Here is a 24070-nt window from a genome sequence, read left to right on the forward strand (position 1 = left end):
CTGGAGAGACTTGAGGTGAGCTCAGGAAGGAGCGCGCAGGAGTCGGGAAGTCGCAGGTCGAGGTCGGTGAATGACCAAACCACATCTTAGTCCCCTCTCACTCTCTCATGAGAGACACTGTGGTGTTGAGTTCGGGAAATTGCCATTTCCTGCATGACGTCGTCTGTTTCTCTCTTCTCATGCCCCCATCTCCATTCTCGTCTGTTTCTCAACGTCTTCCGACCTCATACCTTCGGCTCCGCCTCAAACAAGACCCATCTGCCTGTTACAAAACAATCGCCACGCAACATGAGGACGCCGACCATGGCGACCACGACCTTGCTTCCTCATGCATGCAGGCAAAATGCACGCCCGCAGCGCAGTGTCGCAGGCATCGCCCACGCCCTCGCGCGCCCATAGCGCTCGCTTCAGTACTCATGCTTCCCATCGCCTAGCTACTAGGGAAACACGTCGCCAACGACGACAGCCGGCGACGAGGAGAAACGTTTACACAAAAGACGATGCAACGGTCGCCAACCAAGCGAGGAGTAGACAGGCCACGAGCGACGGCGGCGCACGGTCTGTGTCATGGCCAGGAGGGTGCAGGAAGCTCAAAGTGAAGGTTTTCAATGCCCACCCAATGTCGTCAGGTCAACGGCAAGAAGCGAGCTCTCTCACTGTACCTCAGGCAAGGCCTCCATCTCCAAGGTCACGACTTAGTCGCCTTGCCTCACATGGCGCAAAAAAACAAGCGAGCGAGCCGAAGTCAAGACCATGTCGCCTCACGAACGATTACGCCACGGAAAGAGAAAAGGGAATTTTGCAGGCACGGCAAGCTACTTAGCTTCGGCATTTGAGAAACAGACGATAGACTCAGTCTGGCAAAGTCTTGCACAAACCGAAAACGAGGATAGCAGGTGCAATGCTGAGGACAACAGAGGTGAGGTTGCGCCGGTAGGCTGCGCGTCAACGTCAGCGGCGTCGCGGGCCCGGCGCCTCCAGCTGCGCAGTGGCGTCAGTGGGCGAGCTTGGCTTTTCGCGCTGATGCTTGGCGTCTTGTTGGCTTCATTTGTTGCTGTGTGGTTCCCAGTCGCTGTCGTGGCCATGGGCCCCCAGCCTCTGTCGTGGGTGATGCTAGGCTGCCGGCGCCGCCTGCCATCACACGCTTTTCCGTACCACGCTGAGCGAAAGGATCGATGAGATGAGGGTCGCGAGGAGATTGTGGTAAGTTGGCGCTCGACATTTCCTCTTATGCTCTCACGCTTCTCTCTGTTTCCGCTGCTCCACAGTCGACGAGGGGAGGGCAAAACATCCCGGCTGCGGAACAACCAGGGTTTTTCTCGTCTTCCGTCATCGTATGAGCTTATATCGGTCTCTATCTTTTTTGTCTGTTGCTGCCCTATGAGAGTAACAGAAGTACGCTAAGGACGTTGACACTGTTGACGGCTCTGTTGATGCACGTCGCGTGGTGGTGGCGCTGACTCGCTCCCTTTCTCTCCCGTCACAGCTTACCGGCGGCGGCGCAGCTCCTCCACATCCCACGGCAGCAAGAGGCAGGACCCTGATCATCATTGCTTCGCCCTTAGCGCACCAGTGCGTCCCTACGTCCGTACGAGCTGTTGTGGGGACGGCACCAAAATGTCGTGCCATGAACTGTGCCTTAGTCGGTGAATGCGCGCCATAGACGTGGTGGTCTTTTCTGCCAGTTTTTATTTCTTGGGCCAATCCCCGTTGCCCGCAGTTTCCAAGACACTACCACACGAACTAAATTTTTTTTTTTTTCATTGGTATACTACCTTCCCTCGTTCCACCACCCTGTTTAGCGCTGCATCCCGTCCAGCGACCCTCTGCCTATCCTCGCTAGGCAGGTTTTCCCAGAACATCTCCAAGATGGGTGCTGGCGCGGTTGCGGTTGTAGTCGCATCAACTATCTACCGCGACTAGTCTCTGCCACGCCCAGTGTTCTCCAAAGGGCACTGTGTGCGATGCAGACAGATCAAGGGAAGACAGATGCGCTTGATTGGTTAGCCACTTTCACACCCTTTTTTTGCAGATGGGTAGCGAAGGAGAAGGCCGATAGGGTGGTACTGCATTCGCCGTGACCACTTCCATAGCGACCACCACCACAACGGCGCAACAGCAGCGGGAGGGCGGGCACAGCAGCTGAGGCTACACCTCACGCACGCAGCAATGCAGGATGACGACACAGAGACTCACGACAACCTCAAGACATTACTCAGGACACGCCCAGTCGTCATTTCGCGATACTCAAGGGACACTACAAACTTGCTATGCGGCTGCTGCAAGACAAGAAAAGAAATAAGACGGCTTTTTTCCTCGGGTCGGTCGGCTACTAAGTTAGCCTCATGTGTGGCTCAAAGCTACACACCTACCCACCGACCTAAAATTCCGCACACCCATCCCTGAGACCTGGGGATATGAGTTACGCAATCTTTGCAGCAAGTCAGTAGGCAAACAGCCGAGCAAGAATAGCACCCGCATGTCAGCTTAGGACGACTTGTTTTCCCGCACGCAGACCACAACCACAACGACAAAGAACGAAAACCACACGCCACAGCCGAAAAAGAGCTTGAGCCTAAAAACAGAAAACACACTCGTCGCGCGGCGGGTGATGATGTCGCGGCTGTCGACGTTGCGGGGATATCTCCTGTCGGTCTCCTGCACGCTGATGTAGTTGTCCAGGAAGACACCACCTACGGGCCTACACTCCTACATTTACTTGCGGGAGTCCACCTGCCATCCCTACCCGCCTACCAACCCCTACCCTACTCCATGCGTCCGCGCGCCAGACCAACCTGGATGGCTTTGCCTGCCGCAGATGGAGGCTGGGAAGCCCTCACCTGCGCTCCCCTCCCTCACGCAGCGGCGCCGCTGCCATGCGGCATTCGGCAGGGTTGACCGCTGGCTTGAAGCTTTCTGCTGCCCGTCGCAGATGCGGGCGTTGAAATGGTTTACTGCTGCCAGCATCCCAGTTGGCGCTTCCCTCCTTCCTCCCGCTGTGCCGCACGCTCTCACGCTACCAGCCTGTTCGCTGTCGGTTCGTTTGTTTTTGGCCCCCTGAAAGACCTTGTAAATTAGCGCAAAATTGCTCCTCTTGTCACTGGACGACCTTTCTCCGCATTGCTCTTTTCCCCACACTCCACACTCCGCGTCCGACTATCTGACCGCGACGCGAGTCGGGTCGGTTGGTTTGAGTTGGCTCGTTGCTGCGATCGCGCGGGATGGGCTGAACTGAGCCGCGGCGCGCTGGGCAGGGCAGCGTTTGAGGGCATGAGTCGCTTGGTTCGTGGCATGCGTCATCACGAAAATTGCCTCCCTACTCAACCCACCACCTATACCTGTTCTGCAGGTCAACGCAACAGCACAAAGAGGCGCCCATCGCAGGGCTGGCTGCGATGCTTTCACCCGTCGTGGCAAGAGATGCGAGGAGCTGAGTAGCCGAGCTGAGCGGCGCGAAACGCCCGTTGAGTCGAAACGCTGGAGGAGCGTCGACAACCAAGATCTGTTTTGGCGCGCATGAACTCATGGCGTCGACGGGGTGGTAAGGTGAGTCGGTCCTCCACACCCTCAAGGATCATGTTTGGATTGGATCGTGCGCGGCGGGCGGGCGGGCGCAGGCGCGAAAAGTATGCGTGACGGGAGTGATGTAATGCGGGAGGGATGAAGGGAGGGATAGGGATGGGATAGGTAGGTGGATGGACGGGATGTACAGGGGAACTTGTACTGAAAGGGCTAAAGCAGAGCAGTCGAAATGCGAATGCAAGCAAGGTATTGGTCATGGACATGGAGGTTTAGGCAAAAGCAGAGGAATGGCTATACGATGCGGATACCTGCCTGCATTGCCAAACTGGATTAACGTGGAGAGAGTGTGGGGAAGACAAATGTCCGTCTCCCCGCCTCTTCACAGAAAATTGGACAAGGCACGCGGCATGAGAGAAGGCGCAAAAGTAGAGTCGCGACGTGATTAGCTACCAACTGGGATAGGGCTTGTTGGAGGGCCGCCATTTCTGTCTCCCACTCACACTTAGCACATGCCGATACACCGTCCTCGTTGCAATTTACTTATCAATCTATCTACACGGTTCACAATCAATCATTCTCTCGGCATGACGTCTGCTTCATCGCTCTCCAAAAGCTTGAACCACAACGTCGACGGGTGAGGGCGTGGTCCGAAATTCGAACAACTTCCTATTCGGGACAATGGAGTCGCTGCAGCCGTTCTAGGTACGGATAATGGTGACTGCTATATTGATTGGATGGCAGGCCTTGATGCTTTCCATTGAGCGATGTGGCGCCATGATTGCGAGAAAGCCGCGTAGCCACCACCAGCATCCAATCGTCTTGCCCACCCTAGCGCTGTTGGCTTGAGGGAATAGGCACAGGGCATTGTGGACGAGCGGACCAGCTGGCTACGCTGGCTTGCGTCTTGGCGCGGCATGTGAGGTGGACGAAAACCACGACGCGACGACGCAGAAGGAAGGTCGAGCGGTTGGTTGGTTTGAGCGCGAAGAGCATATGCCATGCCAACCCAGCCGCCACCACCAACCCACAGACCGGCCTCCTCGTGCAGCCAATCGTGTCGGTTCAGTCGAGCCGAATCGTTCGGGGAACTTGGTTCGCACGAGCAAGGGGGGTTTGCTTGGTTCATGTTCACCCCGGGCTCCCAGACATCAACAACGGCCGCCGCGCTCCACATGTGGCGTCAACGTGTTCGCTGGCGGTGATTCGTCGTCTTCTGCCGCCTCTACACAACGCCGCTGTGAGCACGAGTGGTGGCGAAAAAAGGAGACGGCCTCAGTCCAATGGAGATGGAGGGCATGCTGAGGTGGTGTTTGTTGGTCGGCCCGAGGATCCTGGGCTGGGATCCATGGATGGGATGAGGTGGACAGGATGAAGTCGGCGGCGGAATAATGGGAGGTGCACTTGTCGGCCTGGCATCTTCATTCGTCGCAAGCCGTCAAGCTTCGCTCTGACAGCTCTGCGTCGGCTACCCTGAGTGATGCATCATCTGAACCACCCGGCCGGGTCTCAACGTCCGTCTCGGTCTCATTGCTGACACGCTGCAGAAACCAAAGGAGCTGAAACTGGAGAGTGAAGACGAGATGGTGGACAGTGACAACCCAACACCTTGTTGAAGGCGAAGAGGCAGACGCTCGGCTCAACTCGACGATGGACAGATCATGATCAATACCGCTCCCTCCCCTCCCCTCCGCCCCGCTGCCCAGCACGCACGCGCGTGGGCGCGCCGCGCTATCCTCTGCAATAATCAAACGGCTCCTCTGTCTGCGGGCCTCCCCGCGGTGCATGTGGCTTGCATCATTTCTCGTGTCTGTCCAGCACTGTTCGCACGGTGCGAACTCGGTAGACCCCAACCCAAGAAAGCTGCCTGCCTGCCTGCCCTCCTGTCCTGGGCAAGGCTGCTGCTCCGAAACTCGAGCGTCTCTCGCACACTGCGCCGGGCCCCCTCTCCAAACCCGCCCTGGGCAGAGCATTACCGAGACGAGCTGGTATGTGGTGGCGGGCAGGGGTTGAGGGACGACGTGGAACCGTTTGAGAGCCATCCCCCCCTTCTGTTCCCCTCCCTCCCTCCCTCCCTCCCCAGATCTGCAATTCCACTTGGCAATGTCGGCCACGAGGCGATCGTCAGGAACACCTAATATCGCCGGGTGGATCCCATTTCCTTTGTCGGTTCAAGTGATTCCCCAAAACGGCTTCTCAACGGTCGAGCTTGGATGCTCGCGGGCTTGGTGCTTCTTCCCAGAAAGGGGGGTCCGTCCGCGCACACAATCCCCTCAAGCCCCCGTCATGTGCCCCAGGGGCTGTGCCTCTTGTCGCTGTGGAGTTGTCTCAGATGCCTCATATCCAAAAGGCTGGCTGCGAGATTAGGTCGCCCAAAATGTCTCGTCCAACGGCCCGGATTGCTCTTTGCAGGCGGACCTCGTGGTGGTCTCCCCATCGTGAGGCCATATTCAGTCGTCTTGCAACTTGTTGCCCTTTTGCCATCATGTGCGCTCTGACGCTCAACTTCTTCAGAGCATTTCGTCATCCTCAAGTCCCCTTTTTCGTTATCGCCTCTAGTTATCATGGTACTCCTGGCATCGAGGGAATGTTGCTTTCGTTTTCCGAAATATGCTCCATCCTTCTGCCTCACCGCTACTCTCGTCAATCGGGGTGTCCTTGATGAGACTCGGAGATGGAAAGCACGTGTTGAGTAAAGGGTGTCATAGCTTGTTTTCAGAGCTTCCTGTGGACAGTATTTCCTGGGTATCAATTCAGACCCTGCTCTCGCCATTCCCTTTGAACGCCGCCTGAAAACATTCAACGCCTGCCAATGACGGACTCCCCATATGCTGCTCTTTGAAAAATATCCAACCAACGCCAGTCACGCTCATAGGCGCAATCCAAATTCCACTAGTCCCTGCCATATGTGATTTTCCCTCGTTTTGCTGGCTTTCCATCATCATCCTCTTCTTTGGATGTTCGCTTCTTGTTATTCGGGGCTTTGCTCGTCGTACTTCCTGGCGTTGGATGATTGCTCTCTCGCGCGCTCGGGAAGGACGATGTTGGGGTAGGCGCATGCGAAGGTGTGGTTTGCGCCGATCCTGCGGGGGAGTCCTGCTGCACACATCATTGGCACTCGATCATCTCAAAGATCGACCGTGGATGGCCACGAGCCCAAATGTCCCAGCCAGACGGCTCCAAGATATCGTAATCGCAAACTTACGTTTGCCATGAAGCTGTGTGAGCTCCGACTGAATATTCGGTCTTGATCGCTGATGGGAGCCTTTCTCCGCGCAGCATTTGCACCACCAATGCTGCCCGTTGTTCCTGCTACTGCTCCCTTGATGTAGTTGTCGAATCCCTTGACGATGTTTCCTGCCGTGGTTTCCTCGAGGTAATTCGTTTCCGCGCGGTAGATTGTCTCTTCGAGGTTGTTCTGGATGAAGCGCATTAGCGACTGGATCCAATTGAGTCGAAATAGCACCCACCAGAGCATTGTCAAGTAGCCGTTTCTTCTGCAGGGCATCACGCAAGTCCTTCCGCAGCTTTTCGTAGTACGGCAGACCTCGCGTGGCTTCGGAGTTGGCATTGGCGGCCGGGTCGGCGGGAGGAGCGTTTTCGGCCATGACGGATGACTCGATACAGTTACACAAGATGAGGATATCAGGGCGGACGGCGGTGGGTAGGGATGGCGATGGGTTTGGCGAACACCGGTAGCGACGCGATGGTGTTGAGCGCGACGGCTCGGCGTTCACCGCCTTCGCTAGCGCGTTCCCCGCGGCGGAAGTTGCCTCATCTCCGGCAACGACCAACGTACTTTGTCTGATCAAGGCTTCGGAGCAAAGTTGTCGCATGCACTACAACTCGACTATTCCATACCTCCAATCGGCAAGATGACGATGAACGCCAAAGACGTCAAGGAGCATGGCGATGCCATCCTGAAAGCCTCGGCCGCCGGCGAGCCTAGCGAGTCCTTTATCAAGCTCTTGGACGATTTGCGCAACGGCGTCCAAGCGACGGAGGACATTCTGCGCTCGACGAGAATCGGCATCACGGTCAACAAGCTCAAGACCCACAAGGATCCTGCGGTTGCTAGGAAGGCAAGCGAGCTGGTGTCAAAGTGGCGCGGTGACGTGAAGAAGACTGGAGGTGGCGCGACACCCAAGCAAGTCAATGGCACAAGTTCACCTGCAACCGCTTCACCAGCTCCCGCAGCAAAGCCCAAGCCCAAGCACACGGTCCCCCCCGAAAAGCGCAATGCCAAGGCCGATGGAGTGGACCATAGGGTCACTGGAAATCCGACACGCGACAACTGCTTGAAGCTCATGTACGACGGATTGGCGCTGATGTCCGAGGATCGTAAGTCCTGCGCCATACATGCTTCGTGAAAAATCTTTTCGCTGACTTTGTTCACCTCATCAGTGCCCGCGGTCGTCCTCGGAGTAGCACGCGACGTCGAACTTGCCGCCTTCAACAAGTACCAGCCCGAGACCTCTTCGCAATACAAGGAGCGCATGCGCAGCCTGTATCTCAACCTGAAAAACAAGTCTAACCCAGGCCTGCGCCGCCGCGTGCTCTCTGGCGAGATTCCTCCGACGAAATTCGTGGTCATGACGAGCGAGGAACTGATGTCCGACGAGAAGCGCGCCGAGGCGGAGCGCTTGGAACAGGAAAACATGAACAAGGCCATGGTTGCGCGTGCGGAAAAGAGCATCAGTACGAGCTTGACTTGCGGCAAGTGCGGTCAAAAGAAGGTTTCCTACAGCCAGGCGCAAACCCGGTCCGCCGATGAACCGATGACGACCTTTTGCGAGTGCACCAACTGCGGCAACCGCTGGAAATTCTCATGAGTTTCTTTCTCTTTTCGGACCATGTCCACCAATCCACTAATACCCCTGGAAAAAATGGGAACATCATTTTATCCATCACACAGGCACGTTTGCCTGGCTCTAGAACCGAGTGGCATGTGGCGGAGGCGGCATCGGAGTTTTCGACGAGGCGGAGTCTGGCAGGGTTACGTCCGAGACGATTCACGGCAGCAAAGGTGGAAGTCAGGGAGGTAGAAGTTAGGAGAGTTCTTGCGTTGGTTTCTTTAAAATGAGCTTAGAGCGCGCTTTCATACCACCGGCTAATGTTGCTTGGTCCTTTGCGCATGATCACGCGGTCAATGCCGACAATTCAGAAGTCCTTTCTCCAAGCTTAGCCATTGGCAAGACTTGAAGACCAAAAAATATGATTTTTCGAGTCTGCTTCTTTCCCCGAAGAGAGTGTGATCAGGGTCATTGTCCACTTCAAGTGTTGCTTTCTATGCTGAAGAAGACTGCATGAAATGGAAAACATCCTGGCTCCTATGTAGTCACTCAGAGAATGTGAGCAGCAAATTCCGGAGGCAATATCGCAGAAATCGGTCATGAGCTTGAGAAAGTCATGCATCTGCCCAAATTCCCAAATTCCGCCCAAAGCAGGGTCAACATATTCCTTCAACATCCACTGTACCCGCATTCAGAGTTTGGTACATCAATTCTCCTGTACATTTGCAATCACATAACATTCCAGGATTCTTGGTCTTGGTCTTGATCTTCCATATTCCATTGAAAACTAGAACACCTGATGCCTCCCTTTTTGACAAAAAAATTACACTTACGCGACATCGACAAACGCCCTCTTCTTGCGACCCTTGTCAGCCGCAGCCTCCTCCTGAACATCTTCCAACCTAGCCACCTTGGAGTCATCCGCCTTGGATCCGACAAACTTGACCGCCGCGGCATTGAAGCCCATCATGTCCTTGAGCCCGCCCAACGTGGTCCTCAGATCCTCGCGCATGTCCTCGAGCGTCGTCTTCAGCTCCTTGCTCGCCACAATCTGGCGCTGGTGCGTGCGCAGCATGAAGAAGAGCACGCGGCACACGAGGGGGACGTTCCACTGCCTCCGCACCCAGATGTTGATGAAGCGGAACAGGCCCGGGAGCGTGGAGAAGGGCAGCACGAGTAGCGCGTCGTGAAGCGAGGCCGCTGGGATCTTGGCCACGGTGTTGAGGACGTGCTGCTCGGCGCTGATGCCGCCCAGTGCCATGTATAGAGGGTCGCGCTGCGGCGGCGCCATGTTGACTGACGGGTTGGCTGCCCGTTTGGCTTTCCACTCGTTGACGGTCTCCAGGTCCGCCAGGCCCAGCTCTAGCGCTTCGATGATGCGTTCACCTGCCGTCAGCGTCGCAATCGTTTGCTTCGTGGCGGCGCCGACTTCGTCCTTTTCGCCATCTTCCCCTGTGGCGTCCCCGTCGGCGTCGAGAGAGGTTGCGAGCGTTGACTCATACAGCTCTTCAAGCTCGCGCTCGCGCTCTTCTTCGAGGAAGATGGGCTCGTCACTCTGGTTCCACACCCGGATGCTCTTGTCGTGCGAGGCGGTGACGAAGAAGTCGCCGGTCCGGCTGACGACCATGGCCCAGATCTCGCCGTGGTGGCCGTCGAGCTTTTGGATCTGCTCAAACTTGTCGCCGTCCCACGTCTTGATGGTGCGGTCTTTGGATGCGCTGAAGAAGAAGTGGCCCTCATCTCGCGAGACGGGGTGTGGGACGAAGGAGACTTGCATGATGGAGTCTTGGTGGGCGAAGAACGACTTGTGGCAGTCGCCAAAGTCGAGACCCCAGAGACGCACATTCTTGTCGGCGGAACAAGTTGCGATCAGTTTGCTGTCCGAGGAAATGGACATGTTGAGCACGGGGAGCTTGTGGCCGTAGAGGTTCAAGAAAAGCTTTAGTGAATCAACAAAGAAGACCTTGACCGTGTTGTCCAGAGTCGCGACGGCCAGGAGGCGAGAGTCTGCGGAGAAGCAGAGGCTCAGAATGTCATCATTGACCTTGAGCGTGCGTGAGTGGACGAGCTTGAGCTTGGGAGTCGTGCGCTTCGTTCCAGGAATTTCTTCCTGGACGATTTCAAAAGTCCAAAACTTGGCCGTCTTGTCTGCGCTACCGGTGACGACTGACTTTCCGTCTGGATGGAGATCAAGGGTCCATACGGCGCCGTCGTGCGCCTGAACAGTGTCCACCAGCTGCGATGATGCAATGTCAAACAGCTCGATTTCTCCCGTCTTCGTGCCGACCACCACAATCTTGTCTCCAGGAAGGAAAGCGCAGCAGAGCGCGTAGCCGCACTCGAGAGTGCGCAGACAAGTTTGGGTTTTGACGTTCCAGATCTTGAGACTGCCGCTCGAGGCCGATGCCAACATTCGATCATCAGAACTCAAGGCCATGGCGCGCACATCTGTCCGATGTCCAGGAAGATCGACGGAATATTGACGACTGTACTCTGGCGGCTCCTCCTTTGATGCCTTCTTCGTTCGCTCTTTTGTCGGGATGGTGTAGTCTTCCAGCAGGTTGTTGGTAGTCGCCACGAGCAGTTGTAATGCCTTTGAGCCCCTTCCGGTCCATTCCACAGACCGCACCTTGCCTCCTGTCCGGACGATGACATATGGAGTAAAGATGTCGGCAACACTTACGCTCACGGCGTCGTCTGCGTCCGTCATGTCCACATCGCCTCCCTTCTCCTTGAGCTTTTCCTTTCTTCTCTTCTTCTTTCTGGCTAGGCTTTTTTGAACTTCCTCATCGGATCTTATTCTCCAAATCTCGACGGCCTTTTCTGAACCGTGTATCGCGATGTAGTCGAGTCGGGGATGGAAGCGGATTCCCAGTGTCCGGTCCTTGCCTTGCCGATTTAATGTGCCCCGGTCAATCAAAAATCTGGAGTTTGCAATCTCGTCCACTTGTTTCGACGCGCTGCGGAGGCCCTCTTGGTCAATAGCCCAGATCTTCAGCTCGCCATCGTTTCCAGCCGTGATGCATCCATTGTGGTCGGGAGAGACGCCAAGTGCCCAGCATTCTCCGTTGGTCTGCGCAACGTGTGTTTCGATGCAGTGCTGGGAGTTGACATCCCAAATTTTGATTAATGCATCCTTGCTCGTGGAAAGGAGGAAGACCGGGCCCTCGTCGCTAACGGCAGGCATCTCGTCCTCGTCGCCATTTTCGTCGGGGCTGACGCGAAGAAATTGGAGGCCTGTGATTTGATCCTTGTGGCCGCGAAGCTTGAAAAGACCAACTTCTCCTATGAGGTCCCACACAATGATGTCGGTGTCCTTGGAGCCACTGGCGAGCCGCACTCCAGAGTCGTCGAAGGTCAAGTGTGTGACGGCCGACTTGTGACCGTTGAAGCTGATCAAGAGGGACGAAGTCTTGGAATCCCAGACCCTAATACTGCCATCTGCGTATCCCACGGCGAAAACATCGGGGTCGGTTTTGCTCTGGGCGATGGCAGTGACTTCAGCAGAGCAAGCTCGGTCGTGCCATCTACTGAGAAGGTCGCCCTTCTTCACGTCCCAGCAAAGGACTTCTTCGTTGGCACCGACGTAGGCATGACCAGCGCCAGTCAAACGGTTTGCGCCAGCATCAGGAACCCAGACTGCATTCGAGGTTGCAGAATTTACGACGCCGAAGGTATGCGAATGCTCATACTTTCTATTCAGATTAGCCGGGTTCACGCGACAATATGATGAGCAGACTTGGACACGTACACGTATGATTTGACCATTGCGAAAGGTTGTTGACAGAGGCGCGTCTGCCGTCTCAACTTTTTCGAAGCTCCGAGCGGACTTTTTGGGCGATCCCGCTACCTTTCCGCGCGCCCCACGTCCCAGCGCTTGGCGCCCGTAGGGCGGACCACCGCCTCCAGCTGCACCACGGCTGCCTCGTCACCACCCCCGGATCACGCATCAACAACCTCTATATCCTGCAGCGTCGCCCACGATGTTGCTCTTGGACTACCAGAATGTGCTCATTGAGTCGCTGCTGAACGACCGTCTGTCAGGGTACAGAATGCCCCTGCATTGCCCTCAGATCGAGGAGCTAGCCCCCGCGGAGACCGGAGTAGCTAACAGGACTACAGAGGAGCTCCCCCAGCCTCCATTGACCAGATTGTCTCCGACTTTGACGGCGTCACCTTCCACATCTCCACTCCAGAAACCAAGTCTAAGATTGTCGTCTCGATAGCCGTCCGATGCTTCCAGGAGCTCCTCAAGTACGGTGCCCAGCAGGTGCTTGAGCGCGAATACGGCCCCTACATCATTGCCCCGGAATCAGGCTATGATTTCTCAGTGCAGGTTGACTTGGAGAATTTGCCTGCGGACCAAGGTAGTAGCTCTCTGCCGTGGGTATTGGAAAGGATACTGATTGAGGCACAGAGGCTCGGGATGAGCTGGTTCGCAAGATCTCCCTGCTGAAGCGCAACGCCATGGCTGCTCCTTTCGAGCAGGCTTTCGACGAGTTCGCTGCCCTGCAAGAGGAAGCCTCCAAATACACGTCCGAGTCTGCGCCCCAGGGTGTCCGTGAGGGCGGCGCTGTGCGCGCAATCCACTATCGCGAGGAGGAAGCCATCTACATCAAGGCTGGTCACGACCGAGTGACAGTCATTTTCAGTACGGTCTTCAAGGAGGAGACGGACCGCATTTTTGGCAAAGTCTTCCTGCAGGAGTTCGTCGATGCTCGGAGGAGAGCCATTCAGAACGCCCCACAGGTTCTGTTCAGGAACGACCCGCCTTTGGAACTCCAAGATCAACCAGAGCTTGCACAAGCCAGGGCAGGCGATGTTGGCTACATCACCTTTGGTGAGTTGGTTGCAAGGGGGAGTTGATACCTGTGAGCTAACAGAAGCAGTCCTCTTCCCTAGACACCTGACGCTTCAACGCCGTTACGAGGTCATTTCCCACATCCAGACTTTCCGTGACTACTTCCACTACCATATCAAGGCATCCAAGGCCTACATCCACTCGAGAATGAGGAGACGCACTGCCGACTTTCTGCAAGGTAAGGGATTCGCAGTCAATTTCGAAAAGGGAGATGTTAATGCCATCAAGTTCTGCGCAGAGCCAGACCGGAGACGGAGGAGAAGGAGAGAAAGACTGCCAGTGGACGCACTTTCAAGGTCAACTTCTAATGTGGCGACAAGGAAGCATGTATGTAGAAGAATTGCTTGGGAAGCCGTAACGTGCCAGGGTGCTGCTGTCGTGTGCTGTTTTAGGGAGACGCGTCAAGTGCATGGAGGTCGTGGAACGAACACGTCAGGCCGCACAACGGTTGGTTTGGACACGGTCGGCCAGTCTCCAACGCGAAAAGCAGTATTTGGCTATCTCGCAACTTGTAGAGAATTTCTAACATTTCAACCCCCGTGCCTGTCATACGTCACTCTTGAGCAACCCCGGTCTCCACACCGCCTTCGGCCTCCGACTTGGTCCTAGCGCCGCGCCAGGTCGTAGACTCGTCTCACTCTACGCGCATAAGCACAACACTTCCTCTCTTTACCGCCGCAGACATGCGGTGGCCTTGGTCGAAACAAGATGACGACCAAGAGAGTTTTCTGTCCTGGTCGAAACGGGAGGACGGCAGTGTCGACTGGGACAGTACTCTGACACCGCGAAACTTGGCAACGTCGGCAGCCGTTACTGCGACTTCCCTCCTCCTTATTCGCTTCTACAAATCCTACGTCAGGAGAATACCGAGTGTCAACTACATCAAGCCAACGTACTTCAGGCGCAAGAGTCTATTCGGCAAAGTCACAAGGGTTGGCGACGCTGACAACTTTCACCTATTTCACACACCTGGCGGTAGGCTGACTGGCTGGGGTTGGCTACCATGGAGGAAGGTTCCTACCAGTAAGCAAGGATTGCAGTCAAATACTGTACGTCTCTGCGCGACTGCGCTCTGGTCAAGTCTGACATGAGGGCAGATCCACATTCGCATAGCAGGAGTCGACGCTCCCGAACTCTCGCATTTCGGCAAGCCGGCGCAACCGTATGGACAAGAAGCTTTCGAATGGCTCAAAGACTACATTCTCGACCGACGCGTCCGCGCATACATATATCGCCGCGACCAATATGATCGCGTAGTTGCGACCGTCACTGTTCGACGGGGCCTCTTCCGCAAAGACGTCGGACTCGAGATGCTAAAGAACGGCCTCGCTACCGTTTACGAAGCCAAGACAGGATCAGAATTTGGGGAATTTGAGGACAAGTACCGCGCTGCAGAGGCAAAGGCGAAAGCCAACAAGGTCGGCATGTGGTCTGGACGATCCAAGCTGGCGCAGTTCTTCAACAAGACGAAGAACTCCGCGGAGTTGGAAAGTCCCAGGGCATACAAGGATAGAATGAAGGCTGCAGAACAAAACGCAGCCAAAGATGGAAAAAGCGCCAAGGGAAAGGCAGCTGGTAAAAAGTGAGGTCGGCGCCTTCTAGATCTTCCGTGACACGTTGCGGAGGAGCGGAGGACGAAGCCAATGTAAAGCATAACGATACAGTAAACGCACATGGGAGAGGATCGGGCCGGATCAATAATGCAAGCACTCCATGATGACGAGCATGGATACCGATGTTGGGGAGAAGTGGATCTGGAGATCAGCATGGGTTGGAGTCATCCGGGCAATGGTTCTCTTGATCAATAGAAAATGTAATTGCACACAGCGTGCGGCATCAATTGGGGGGAGGATTTGGGGCTGTAGGGCTAAAACAAAGCCAAAACCCCCACGGGGTCGCTAGTCCCTTGGACGGCAAGATGCGTGTGACAAGCAAAAGTCTGCGTGTTCCGACGGTGCCAGGTGCATTTCCTGGGCTGGCAGCGGGCCGCGGACTTGTGGGAGGGGGAGGGGGAGGGGACTGCGAGTCCGAAAATCGGGCTCGTCAAAAAATTATACAAGCTCGATCTCGCTCTCCACCAGATTGCGCACAACAACACTTGGGCCCTGGATTATTGACTCATCGTCGTCTGGCCGGCCGTATTATTTATTAGCGCGCCCATTGACCCTTTGCTGCAGCTCGAGCAGCCATTTGGTCCCTTGACAGCCGCCGGACAGACGTCACGGTTGTTCCTTGACTTCAATTCTTGTTGACCGCCCGGGCCCCGGTGCCTTATCCTTATCGCGAGGGATCCGCGCTTTAGTTTTTGCTGCGCTTCGAGGTCTAATATCCTCCCCTCATTCCGTCACCCTCCTCTCCACCCAAACAATTCTCTTCTTCCTCGCGAGCTCCTAGCTGAGGGTCGAAGAGGTTCAACCGGCCTTGCTGCCTCTTCCCCAATTCGTTCAGCTACAATGGCTCTCTCAGGGCGGCTCGCGCGCCGCGCGCCCAACCTCCTCCGCTCATGTCGCACCCCCGGAGCTCCTCAGATCTCTACTCGCACCTTTACGGCCAGCGCCTCGTCACCGCTGCTGTCTCTGAGGAAGACTGAGGTTTCCAGGGCTTCGGCTCAGCAGCTGCGCGCCTTTTCGCGCGTCGCTGGCCTCCGCAACAAGAGCGCCGAGGCGTCAGCTACCAAGGCCTTCCTCGACAGCGGCGTCATCTCTGGTGCCCGCGACCTGGTCGATGTGAAGAAGGTGCTTGTCATTGGCTCCGGTGGTCTGAGCATCGGTCAAGCTGGAGAGTTCGACTACTCGGGTGAGTCATGCAATTTTTCTGTGCGGACATGAAAGCTTTGGGGACTGTGCCGCAAAAATTATTTGCTCCAGAAAAAGCAAGATGAGACATGGCAAGCTAATGCGTTGTCTTGACAGGCTCGCAAGCGCTCAAGGCATTGAAGGAGGCCGGCGTGAAGTCGGTGCTCATCAACCCCAACATCGCTACCATCCAGACGTCCCATGTGCTTGCGGACGAGATTTACTACCTCCCCGTCACTCCCGAATATGTTACCCACGTCATTGAAAAGGAAAGGCCCGACGGCATCTTCCTCAGCTTCGGTGGTCAGACTGCCCTCAACCTCGGTGTCAAGCTGAACAAGATGGGCGTCTTTGAGCGCTACAACGTCAAGGTTCTGGGAACGAGCGTCAAGACTCTCGAGACTTCCGAGGACCGTGACCTCTTTGCCCAGGCCCTGAACGAGATCAACATTCCCATTGCCGAGTCTATTGCCGTCAACACCGTCGACGAGGCGCTGGATGCTGCCGACAAGATTGGATACCCCATCATCGTCCGTGCAGCTTACGCCCTGGGAGGTCTTGGTTCCGGTTTTGCCAACAACAGGGAAGAGCTCAGGAACTTGGCTGCTCGGTCTCTGACTCTTTCGCCCCAAATCCTGGTCGAGAAGTCCCTCAGGGGCTGGAAGGAGGCCGAGTATGAGGTCGTCCGTGACGCCAGCGACAACTGCATTACGGTCTGCAACATGGAGAACTTTGACCCTCTTGGTGTCCACACTGGTGACAGTATCGTCGTCTCTCCCAGTCAGACGTTCAGCGACGAGGAGTATCACATGCTCCGCTCTGCCGCGATCAAGATTGTCCGCCACTTGGGTGTCGTCGGAGAGTGCAACGTGCAATATGCTCTGCAGCCCGACGGTCTCGACTACCGTGTGATTGAGGTCAACGCTCGTCTTTCTCGCTCTTCGGCTCTTGCTTCCAAGGCTACTGGTTACCCTCTTGCCTACACCGCTGCCAAGATTGGTCTGGGACACACCCTCCCTGAGCTGCCCAACGCGGTCACCAAGACTACGACGGCCAACTTTGAGCCCTCGCTGGACTACATTGTCACTAAGATGCCCCGCTGGGATCTGAGCAAGTTCCAGAATGTCAAGCGCGACATTGGTTCGTCTATGAAGTCTGTTGGTGAAGTCATGGCCATTGGTCGTACTTTTGAAGAATCTTTCCAGAAGGCTTGCCGTCAGGTCGACCCCAGGTTCCTGGGCTTCCAGGGCGACAAGTTTGAGAACCTGGACGATGTTCTCAAGAACCCCACTGACCGCAGATGGCTCGCCGTCGGTCAGGCCATGTTCCACGAAGGCTACAGCGTCGAGAAGCTCCACGACCTCACCAAGATTGACAAGTGGTTCCTCTACAAGCTGCAAAACATTGTCGACTGCACCAACGACCTCAAGGAGATTGGCAGCCTCTTTGGCCTCAAGAAGGAGATTATCCTCAAGGCCAAGAAGCTTGGTTTCTCGGACAAGCAGATTGCTCTGGCGGTCAACAGCACCGAGGACGAGGTCCGTGCCCGCAGGAAGAGCTTCGGCATCACCCCCTTCGTCAAGAAGATTGATACCCTGGCTGCCGAGTTCCCTGCTGACACCAACTACCTCTACACCACCTACAACGCCTCCTCGCACGACGTCACCTTTGACGACCATGGAGTCGTCGTTCTTGGCAGCGGTGTCTACCGCATTGGTAGCTCTGTCGAGTTCGACTGGTCTGCCGTCATGGCCACTCAGTCCCTGAACAAGCTTGGCAAGAAGACGGTCATGATCAACTACAACCCCGAGACCTACTCGACCGACTTTGACGTTGCTGACAAGCTCTACTTTGAGGAGCTCAGCTACGAGCGTGTCATGGATATTTACGAGCTCGAAACTGCCCAGGGTGTCGTCGTCTCCGTCGGTGGTCAACTCGCCCAGAACATTGCCCTCAAGCTCCAGGAGACTGGCAAGGCCAAGGTCCTCGGTACCGACCCCAAGGACATTGACAAGGCCGAAGACAGGCACAAGTTCTCTCAGATCCTTGACTCTATCGGTGTTGACCAGCCTGCGTGGAAGGAGCTCTCCTCGTACGATGAGGCCAAGAAGTTTGCTTCCTCTGTTGGCTACCCCGTCCTCGTCCGTCCCTCTTACGTCCTTTCCGGTGCCGCCATGACGGTCATTCGCAGCGAGAATGAGCTCGAGGAGAAGCTTACTGCCGCTGCGGACGTTTCTCCCGACCACCCCGTCGTCATTACTCAGTACATTGAGGGTGCTAAGGAGCTTGATGTTGACGCTGTCGCTTCCGGCGGCAAGGTCCTCGTCCACGCCGTCAGCGAGCACGTCGAGGATGCTGGTGTCCACTCTGGTGACGCTACTCTTGTGCTTCCTCCCGTCAACCTCGATGAGAAGACCCTGAACCGCTGCAAGGAGATTGCCGACAAGGTCGCCAAGGCCTGGAACATCACCGGTCCCTTCAACATGCAGATTATCAAGGCTGACGACCCCGAGGGTGGTGACCCCGCTCTCAAGGTCATTGAGTGCAACCTCCGTGCCTCCCGCTCCTTCCCCTTCGTCAGCAAGGTCCTTGGCACCAACTTCATCGACGTTGCCACCAAGGCTCTTGTCGGCCGTGATGTGCCTGAGCCCGTCAACCTGATGGCCGAGAAGCGCGACTACGTCGCTACCAAGGTTCCTCAGTTCTCGTGGACCCGTCTGGCTGGCGCTGACCCCTACCTCGGCGTCGAGATGGCCTCTACGGGTGAGATGGCCTGTTTTGGTAAGGACCTGGTCGAGGCCTACTGGGCTTCGGCGCAGTCGATGATGAACTTCCGTGTTCCTGAGCCTGGTGAGGGTCTTCTGTTCGGCGGTGACATCAACAAGCCCGAGCTCACCAGGATTGTCAACTACCTGGCGCCGCTCGGCTACAAGCTGTACGCGGCCAACAACACTGTCAAGAACCACCTCGAGAAGTCTGCCAACGGCAACGTGACCGTCGAGGTCATTGAGTTCCCCAAGGAGGACAAGCGTGCCCTCAGGGAGGTGTTTGAGAAGTACGACATCCGTGGTGTCTTCAACCTGGCCAAGACCAGGGCGTCGAGCCTGGTTGACGAAGACTACGTCATGAGGAGGAACGCGGTCGACTTCGGTGTGCCGCTGTTCATGGAGCCTAAGGTAAGTCTTTCACTTTGCCCTATTGCGTGAGGCGAGTACTAACGAACGTGACAGACTGCTCAGCTCTTTGCTCAGTGCTGCAGTGAGAAGCTGCCCCGTGCTGAGGGCATCCCCACTGAGGTCAGGAAGTGGAGCGAGTTCGTCGGCAACAAGTCTTTGTAAACGGCGATACCCAAAAGGATTCGAGAGTGAGAGAGGAACGACGAGGAGTGCGGAGGACAACTACCACACATACAAGGAGGCGAAAAATATGGTTGGGACACTGTAAATGATTCCACTTTTGCCATCTTTCCTTTTTCTCCACGAACCAACGATTTGGCTTGAAAAAGAGAAAAGTTTTTTTTGGGGGCGGGCGTTGTTCTATGAATGAATTCCACTTTTTTTTCAATGCTTCTTTCCTGTCTCCGTTTTTCGTTCGCTGTCTTTTGATCTTGTTTGGTTGTCATATCTGTACTTGTATGTACGATCGAGCTCCGTAGCCTCCGACGCAGAGCGCGACGGACGGAGCATACAAAAGCGAAGACCCGCCCCCTAGCGTCATCAATTGATCAAGCACATCAACGAGAGCTATTCCAATAGCATCGATGTCCAAAGCTAAAACAGATCATCTCTATGTCAGAGTTTGCTCAATCGAAACAAGAAAGTGACCTTTTTCTCTGGGCGTTAGTAGGAGCATAAATGTCCTATGACCGTGGAGCTGGAAAAATATTGTAGGGCATCACTTCCTGGGGAGCGCGACGAATTTTCGTACGTGAAGAGTTCATCATGGACTACTGCTTTGTCGGTCCTGTTTTCCTGCCTCAAAAATTAGCTTGATTTTCTCCGCAAACCCCTCCCAGTGGGCCTGGATGATGCAATTCTGGATCCGTTGTAAGAGAACACTGCTTCTTTTCGGCATTTCGAACGAATGTTGAAAAGCTGCATTGGCGCATGGCTACGGTGCTTGAAAAGCTTCTTGTGAGAGGATCCTAGGGAGACTAACAGAGAGAAAGAAGGAAACAACAGGAACCCAAAGTCAATTTGATCTCAGCAAGCATTGGGGTTGCTTCAAGTTCAAGACTGAAGCTGAACTGTTTGTGCCAGAGGAAGAAGGGAACAGGATCGAGGCTTTTATAGGCAATTGTCGGTGCCTGAGCTCAAATTCACATGCCCGTCATTCACTCGACCCCCCCCCCCCAGCGGACGCCTCTGTTACCCCTGACTCACTCACCTCCTGACCACGTGTACATCTGACGCGTGCAGCAGCTGTGAGCAGGCTGTAATTGACTCGAAGATGCTATAAAAGTACCACGAGTCCCCTCTGGCATCGTCGCCGTGCGACAATTCAGCCTTCCTCCAGCAGTGTGTGTACGAAAAAGGTCCGACCAAACTGTGTCTGTCGCTTCTTTCAGCGACACGGGTCAACAGACTGTCTTCCGTCGTTCTGAGATTATCGAAATCCAGGAAAAAATGCAACAGGGGTTTCAATGCTTCAAGGGATGGGCATAATGCTTCTCGGTATCTCTAGTCAATGCTGATTGACTTCACCAAGCCATTGACTTTCCGACCAAACGTACGGTCAGTCTGTCAGTGGCTGATCCGACCAAATGAACAAGCGAAAAGTTGTCCACTCGGGTGGTTGTGACCACGCCAGCCTAGTCCTTATTTTGTGGAAGAAGTGGTTGAGACTGCGGAAGGGCGAGAGGAAAGTAAGCTTTTATATTCGACAAATGCAAGGGCTGCTGCATTTGATCAATCAATGACCTTGTAAGAGCTCAGGAGGAGATTGATCGCGTGACTATCCTTGTTGCCTGGCCCATGTTCTGACCTGCTTATCTAACCGGACAGATGTGGCAAGCATGTCCAACCACCAGAGTATCTGTATAAATTTGCCAATGTCTGTTCCTGAACGCTGCCCGCAAGACAACCTTTCTCTTCCGCTCGGAGTAGAGAGCGATTCCCAGACGGTCGCAGCGGACTCTTTCTGTCTGTTGGTCGAATCCACCGCTAGATTCACTCGTCGCTTGCGCTTTCGTGTTGGAGATATCTTGGCTGCGTTGGCCCGAGTCTGAAGAATCACTGTTGCTTCATCACTCTTTTGCAATGAACGACTTCAATGTGCCCAGGTAGCGTCACTGGTCTGGCGTCTCAAATTACAGTCAAGTCCCTGTGAGTCTGCGGAGACGCTGAGCTGCCGGGCAGAACAAAACAAGAGTGAGGTGTATAACTTCGACCATTCCCACAACAGTCTGGAAATGTTGTAGATGGGATTCCTCGATTTGATGTACCACTGCCTAGAACTATCCTGGACGGGAATGTGGCATCTTTTATACCCGCCCCTTCAGTCTGTGCGTAACTCGACGATGCCTCTCGCTGCGACTGGAGCAACGTATTCAGGAGGCCCATATCACGCGCTATTGCAAGCCGGCTGTGATCAGGAAAGCTCCGAGGCAACAGCCCAACGCGTGTGCGCCACGTCAGTCCCACGTGAAGGCGCACTGATCTGGAAGGATTGCTGGACGGTATAAAGATCGAGGGAGCAGCGAGGTGGATTCTTCTTTCAACCGAGTCTGGAAGCATCGAGAACTCCGGAAAATTTGGCTTCCACGGCAACGGACTTTGTTGGGAGGTCCTGGGAGAGTATTTGGACTGTCTTGGTCGGGGAGTGTCCAGCAAGGCGGTCTCAACAGAATGTTGGCAGAAATAATAGGAGCGGAGCATGATAGCGATGAGCAATATCCATTAACAATGGACTCAACCCATGATCAAACAATGACTCGATCTTCTAAACATCAATTCTGATTGGTGGTCGCTCAGGGGCGACCAGGTCGGAGCTCGAACAGGCCAAGAAAGTGAAGTTGTTTCCTGGCTTGTTCAAGCAGTTAGATGAGGTGAGCCTTTTCTCTTCCAGCACAGTCAAGTGCTTGGGATGGAGACTTGGTGGAGGAATTGGGTGCTCAAGGCAGTCATTTATACCTTGGTACTTAGGAGATGTAAGCCAGCGCACGTGAATGATGTTGCGGGAGCATTCGTGATTCGCTGATTCTTTAACATAGAGAGTTCGACACCTGGTAGCAAAGGTCCTGGCACACGTAGGCACGACTGCTCCCTGTAACACGACATAAAGGACTTAGTGAATTCTAATGTCAAATTCGTAAGGTGCTTGAATGCTCCCTATACGCTTACCTATTAGTATAGAAACTTTCTACTACTCTACGGCCGCTTCTAATTTGTTGCTTTCTCTTAGTCGAGCTCCTATGTGTGCCACGACTTCTGCTACCAAGCCTCGGTTCATTGTGCAAGCCCGTGATGAGAAGGGAGTGTTAGGGCATGGGACGAATTTGGACTAGACATTAGCATTTCAGGTGCTTACGCTCCGCGCAGCGCTGTGGACCTTTCTCGTAGCATCTTTCTAATCAGAGACCCAATTTGTCCCGTCCCAACGGAATTGGAAGCCAAAATTCTGTTCCCTTCAAACGCCCATGCAAACAAGCGGAGAAGCAAGTAGAAAAGTAATTACACAAAACTCAGCTTGAAATGCAGTCTTCACTGATCTCAGCTGGGTATCATGGCTAGAAATAAGTACGTACAGTCAATGACCAACTCTAGAATCTGGTCTTCTCACCGGAAGATCAACCCACTACCCCGTTGGCTCTGGCACCGCGCCTCTCCTACCCAGGCCAAAAGTCAGCGCGCTGACCAGATTCGACGGATTTATGTCGAGCGGTAGCGCGGCTGCGGCCGCCGAAGGGGAGGCAGTGGGATTCGGCTGCGCCGCGGCGGGCGCGGGAGCTTGTGCGGCTGTGACAGAGGCTGCCGAGGCAGGAGGTGGTGGCGGTTGCTGGGCTGCTGGAGGTGGCGGTTGTTGTTGATTTGGAGGTGGATTGTTACCATTTCCGCCGGGAGGAGGAGATGTGGAGGCGGGATTGACGGATGCAGCGCTCACGTTGGCAGGAGGCTGCGGCGCCCCCTGTCCTTGCTCTTGCCCCTGCCCCTGCCCCTGGCCTTGTTGTGGTGGTGCAGCTGGAGGGTCGGTTGTAGGTACTGGTGGCGGAGGAGGTGGAGGTTGTGTCACGGTGACCTGGTAAAGGCGTCAGTTGGAGCTTATGAACGGGCCTAGAGATTCCTAACCGTCATCGTCATCATTTGGATTGACGTCAACTATTGGATGTAAGGAATTTAGCTGCGAGAGAAGTTCGAGGACTGGTTCACCTGCTGGGTCACCACTTGGGTTACGGTGAAGTTTTTAGCAGCGGCGACTGCTGCTGGTGTTCTGACCATCTGTCAGTTGGGTTCACTGCAGCCCAAGTGTTTTGATGCTTACACGGTAGCATTATTCTTTGCTCTCAGGAGATATGGGAATGAGCCATTGACTGTTCTTCGGACGATGTCAGATCCACGTCTGGGGTGCGCTAGATCCGCTGCTATCTAAGATTAATCAGTATCTGATTTCCTCGAACAAGATGTAGAGTATTACCATCTGCCAAAGTGTGCAAAAGACGAATAGTGTAATCAGACTTGTTCGTGTTCTGAAGCGCGTCATTCTGGCGCGCTCCACTCGCAATGAGTATCCAAGGAAAACTTTTCGGAGAGTGTTCTTCAGGCCAGCTGGTGATGGATGTCAAATGCACGGCTAGCAGCACGTCAGCTGTACAAGAAACGCTGCCAATACGACACGGAGAGAAACGCCCGCCTCTTAAAGAATCCAGAGCGCCGAGACCAACAGACAGCTGCCAAGTACGGCAACGGACATATTATGGTCCCTCTCATGTGCCATTCAACGTGGTGGAAACCCGACAGCCTCGTACGATGTCACCAGCCACCCAGGTCACAGTTTTTGCAGAGGCCATGGCGTCGGGAAAGATTTAAGCTTCTTTTGGCAGGTAACCAATCGCAAGTGATCAAATGTCTAGGCAGTGGTCGCATCAAAGTCTCGACGGCTACTGT

General features: G+C 54.9%; 11 protein-coding genes across 11 annotated transcripts; 6 read left to right on the plus strand and 5 right to left on the minus strand.

The window, feature by feature from the left end:
• Positions 1-130: 130 nt before the first annotated feature.
• On the plus strand, positions 131-1061 carry BKA78DRAFT_75639 (uncharacterized protein). The gene has a single exon (XM_066893698.1). It carries the CDS (start codon positions 329-331, stop codon positions 821-823), a length of 495 nt encoding a protein of 164 aa, XP_066747671.1. The 5' UTR covers positions 131-328; the 3' UTR covers positions 824-1061.
• Positions 1062-3188: 2127 nt separating this feature from the next.
• BKA78DRAFT_75664 (uncharacterized protein) lies at positions 3189-4014 on the minus strand. The gene is made up of 2 exons (XM_066893700.1): positions 3406-4014; positions 3189-3338 (listed from the first exon to the last, which is right to left on the minus strand). Exons 1-2 carry the CDS (start codon positions 3783-3785, stop codon positions 3317-3319), a joined length of 402 nt encoding a protein of 133 aa, XP_066747672.1. The 5' UTR covers positions 3786-4014; the 3' UTR covers positions 3189-3316.
• A 953-nt stretch (positions 4015-4967) lies between these two features.
• BKA78DRAFT_305597 (uncharacterized protein) lies at positions 4968-5598 on the plus strand. Its single transcript, XM_066887710.1, has one exon. The coding sequence runs from the start codon at positions 5305-5307 to the stop codon at positions 5530-5532; it is 228 nt and encodes a 75-aa protein (XP_066747673.1). The 5' UTR covers positions 4968-5304; the 3' UTR covers positions 5533-5598.
• An 84-nt stretch (positions 5599-5682) lies between these two features.
• On the minus strand, positions 5683-6466 carry BKA78DRAFT_75669 (uncharacterized protein). The gene has a single exon (XM_066893701.1). The coding sequence runs from the start codon at positions 6290-6292 to the stop codon at positions 5804-5806; it is 489 nt and encodes a 162-aa protein (XP_066747674.1). The 5' UTR covers positions 6293-6466; the 3' UTR covers positions 5683-5803.
• BKA78DRAFT_75672 (histone acetyltransferase subunit NuA4-domain-containing protein) lies at positions 6297-7210 on the minus strand. The gene is made up of 3 exons (XM_066893702.1): positions 6990-7210; positions 6725-6937; positions 6297-6618 (listed from the first exon to the last, which is right to left on the minus strand). The coding sequence occupies exons 1-3, from the start codon at positions 7125-7127 to the stop codon at positions 6412-6414; spliced, it is 558 nt and encodes a 185-aa protein (XP_066747675.1). The 5' UTR covers positions 7128-7210; the 3' UTR covers positions 6297-6411.
• A 184-nt stretch (positions 7211-7394) lies between these two features.
• On the plus strand, positions 7395-8351 carry BKA78DRAFT_349792 (transcription elongation factor S-II; the record flags this gene model as incomplete). Its single annotated transcript, XM_066890863.1, has 2 exons — positions 7395-7860; positions 7924-8351. 2 exons carry the CDS (start codon positions 7395-7397, stop codon positions 8349-8351), a joined length of 894 nt encoding a protein of 297 aa, XP_066747676.1.
• A 790-nt stretch (positions 8352-9141) lies between these two features.
• BKA78DRAFT_349793 (F-box/WD repeat-containing protein pof1) lies at positions 9142-12080 on the minus strand (the record flags this gene model as incomplete). Its single annotated transcript, XM_066890864.1, has 2 exons — positions 9142-12007; positions 12064-12080. 2 exons carry the CDS (start codon positions 12078-12080, stop codon positions 9142-9144), a joined length of 2883 nt encoding a protein of 960 aa, XP_066747677.1.
• A 126-nt stretch (positions 12081-12206) lies between these two features.
• BKA78DRAFT_305604 (Arp2/3 complex, 34 kd subunit p34-Arc-domain-containing protein) lies at positions 12207-13712 on the plus strand. The gene is made up of 5 exons (XM_066887711.1): positions 12207-12357; positions 12435-12679; positions 12730-13152; positions 13202-13351; positions 13402-13712. The coding sequence occupies exons 1-5, from the start codon at positions 12296-12298 to the stop codon at positions 13479-13481; spliced, it is 960 nt and encodes a 319-aa protein (XP_066747678.1). The 5' UTR covers positions 12207-12295; the 3' UTR covers positions 13482-13712.
• Positions 13713-13822: 110 nt separating this feature from the next.
• BKA78DRAFT_75710 (uncharacterized protein) lies at positions 13823-14925 on the plus strand. Its single transcript, XM_066893703.1, has 2 exons — positions 13823-14222; positions 14271-14925. The coding sequence occupies exons 1-2, from the start codon at positions 13857-13859 to the stop codon at positions 14757-14759; spliced, it is 855 nt and encodes a 284-aa protein (XP_066747679.1). The 5' UTR covers positions 13823-13856; the 3' UTR covers positions 14760-14925.
• A 701-nt stretch (positions 14926-15626) lies between these two features.
• Positions 15627-19306, plus strand: BKA78DRAFT_349796 (carbamoyl-phosphate synthase-like protein arginine-specific large chain; the record flags this gene model as incomplete). Its single annotated transcript, XM_066890865.1, has 3 exons — positions 15627-15969; positions 16086-19144; positions 19199-19306. The coding sequence occupies 3 exons, from the start codon at positions 15627-15629 to the stop codon at positions 19304-19306; spliced, it is 3510 nt and encodes a 1169-aa protein (XP_066747680.1).
• A 3312-nt stretch (positions 19307-22618) lies between these two features.
• BKA78DRAFT_75725 (uncharacterized protein) lies at positions 22619-23718 on the minus strand. The gene is made up of 5 exons (XM_066893704.1): positions 23601-23718; positions 23448-23551; positions 23336-23396; positions 23255-23284; positions 22619-23204 (listed from the first exon to the last, which is right to left on the minus strand). Exons 1-5 carry the CDS (start codon positions 23664-23666, stop codon positions 22764-22766), a joined length of 702 nt encoding a protein of 233 aa, XP_066747681.1. The 5' UTR covers positions 23667-23718; the 3' UTR covers positions 22619-22763.
• Between the last annotated feature and the right edge of the window lie 352 nt (positions 23719-24070).

This window comes from Phyllosticta capitalensis, assembly GCF_038381095.1.
Source record: "Phyllosticta capitalensis strain CBS 128856 chromosome Unknown BKA78scaffold_2, whole genome shotgun sequence".
In the NCBI taxonomy this organism is placed as follows: Eukaryota; Fungi; Ascomycota; class Dothideomycetes; order Botryosphaeriales; family Phyllostictaceae; genus Phyllosticta; species Phyllosticta capitalensis.

Excerpts from the sequence above, each read along its gene's own strand:
- BKA78DRAFT_75639 (XM_066893698.1), top strand. The coding sequence starts at position 329 with ATGCATGCAGGCAAAATGCACGCCCGCAGCGCAGTGTCGCAGGCATCG.
- BKA78DRAFT_75664 (XM_066893700.1), bottom strand. The coding sequence starts at position 3,785 with ATGTCCATGACCAATACCTTGCTTGCATTCGCATTTCGACTGCTCTGC. Across the intron at positions 3,339-3,405 it reads CGCATCTCTTGCCACGACGG|GTATAGGTGGTGGGTTGAGT; the intron begins GTGAAAGCATCG and ends CCTGCAGAACAG.
- BKA78DRAFT_305597 (XM_066887710.1), top strand. The coding sequence starts at position 5,305 with ATGTGGCTTGCATCATTTCTCGTGTCTGTCCAGCACTGTTCGCACGGT.
- BKA78DRAFT_75669 (XM_066893701.1), bottom strand. The coding sequence starts at position 6,292 with ATGGCGAGAGCAGGGTCTGAATTGATACCCAGGAAATACTGTCCACAG.
- BKA78DRAFT_75672 (XM_066893702.1), bottom strand. The coding sequence starts at position 7,127 with ATGGCCGAAAACGCTCCTCCCGCCGACCCGGCCGCCAATGCCAACTCC. Across the intron at positions 6,938-6,989 it reads GGCTACTTGACAATGCTCTG|AACAACCTCGAAGAGACAAT; the intron begins GTGGGTGCTATT and ends CGCTTCATCCAG. Across the intron at positions 6,619-6,724 it reads CACACAGCTTCATGGCAAAC|CAGGACTCCCCCGCAGGATC; the intron begins GTAAGTTTGCGA and ends TGATGTGTGCAG.
- BKA78DRAFT_305604 (XM_066887711.1), top strand. The coding sequence starts at position 12,296 with ATGTTGCTCTTGGACTACCAGAATGTGCTCATTGAGTCGCTGCTGAAC. Across the intron at positions 12,358-12,434 it reads CTGAACGACCGTCTGTCAGG|AGGAGCTCCCCCAGCCTCCA; the intron begins GTACAGAATGCC and ends ACAGGACTACAG. Across the intron at positions 13,352-13,401 it reads CACTGCCGACTTTCTGCAAG|TTCTGCGCAGAGCCAGACCG; the intron begins GTAAGGGATTCG and ends AATGCCATCAAG.
- BKA78DRAFT_75710 (XM_066893703.1), top strand. The coding sequence starts at position 13,857 with ATGCGGTGGCCTTGGTCGAAACAAGATGACGACCAAGAGAGTTTTCTG. Across the intron at positions 14,223-14,270 it reads AAGGATTGCAGTCAAATACT|ATCCACATTCGCATAGCAGG; the intron begins GTACGTCTCTGC and ends ACATGAGGGCAG.
- BKA78DRAFT_75725 (XM_066893704.1), bottom strand. The coding sequence starts at position 23,666 with ATGACGCGCTTCAGAACACGAACAAGTCTGATTACACTATTCGTCTTT. Across the intron at positions 23,552-23,600 it reads TTTGCACACTTTGGCAGATG|ATAGCAGCGGATCTAGCGCA; the intron begins GTAATACTCTAC and ends GATTAATCTTAG. Across the intron at positions 23,205-23,254 it reads TCCAAATGATGACGATGACG|GTCACCGTGACACAACCTCC; the intron begins GTTAGGAATCTC and ends CGCCTTTACCAG.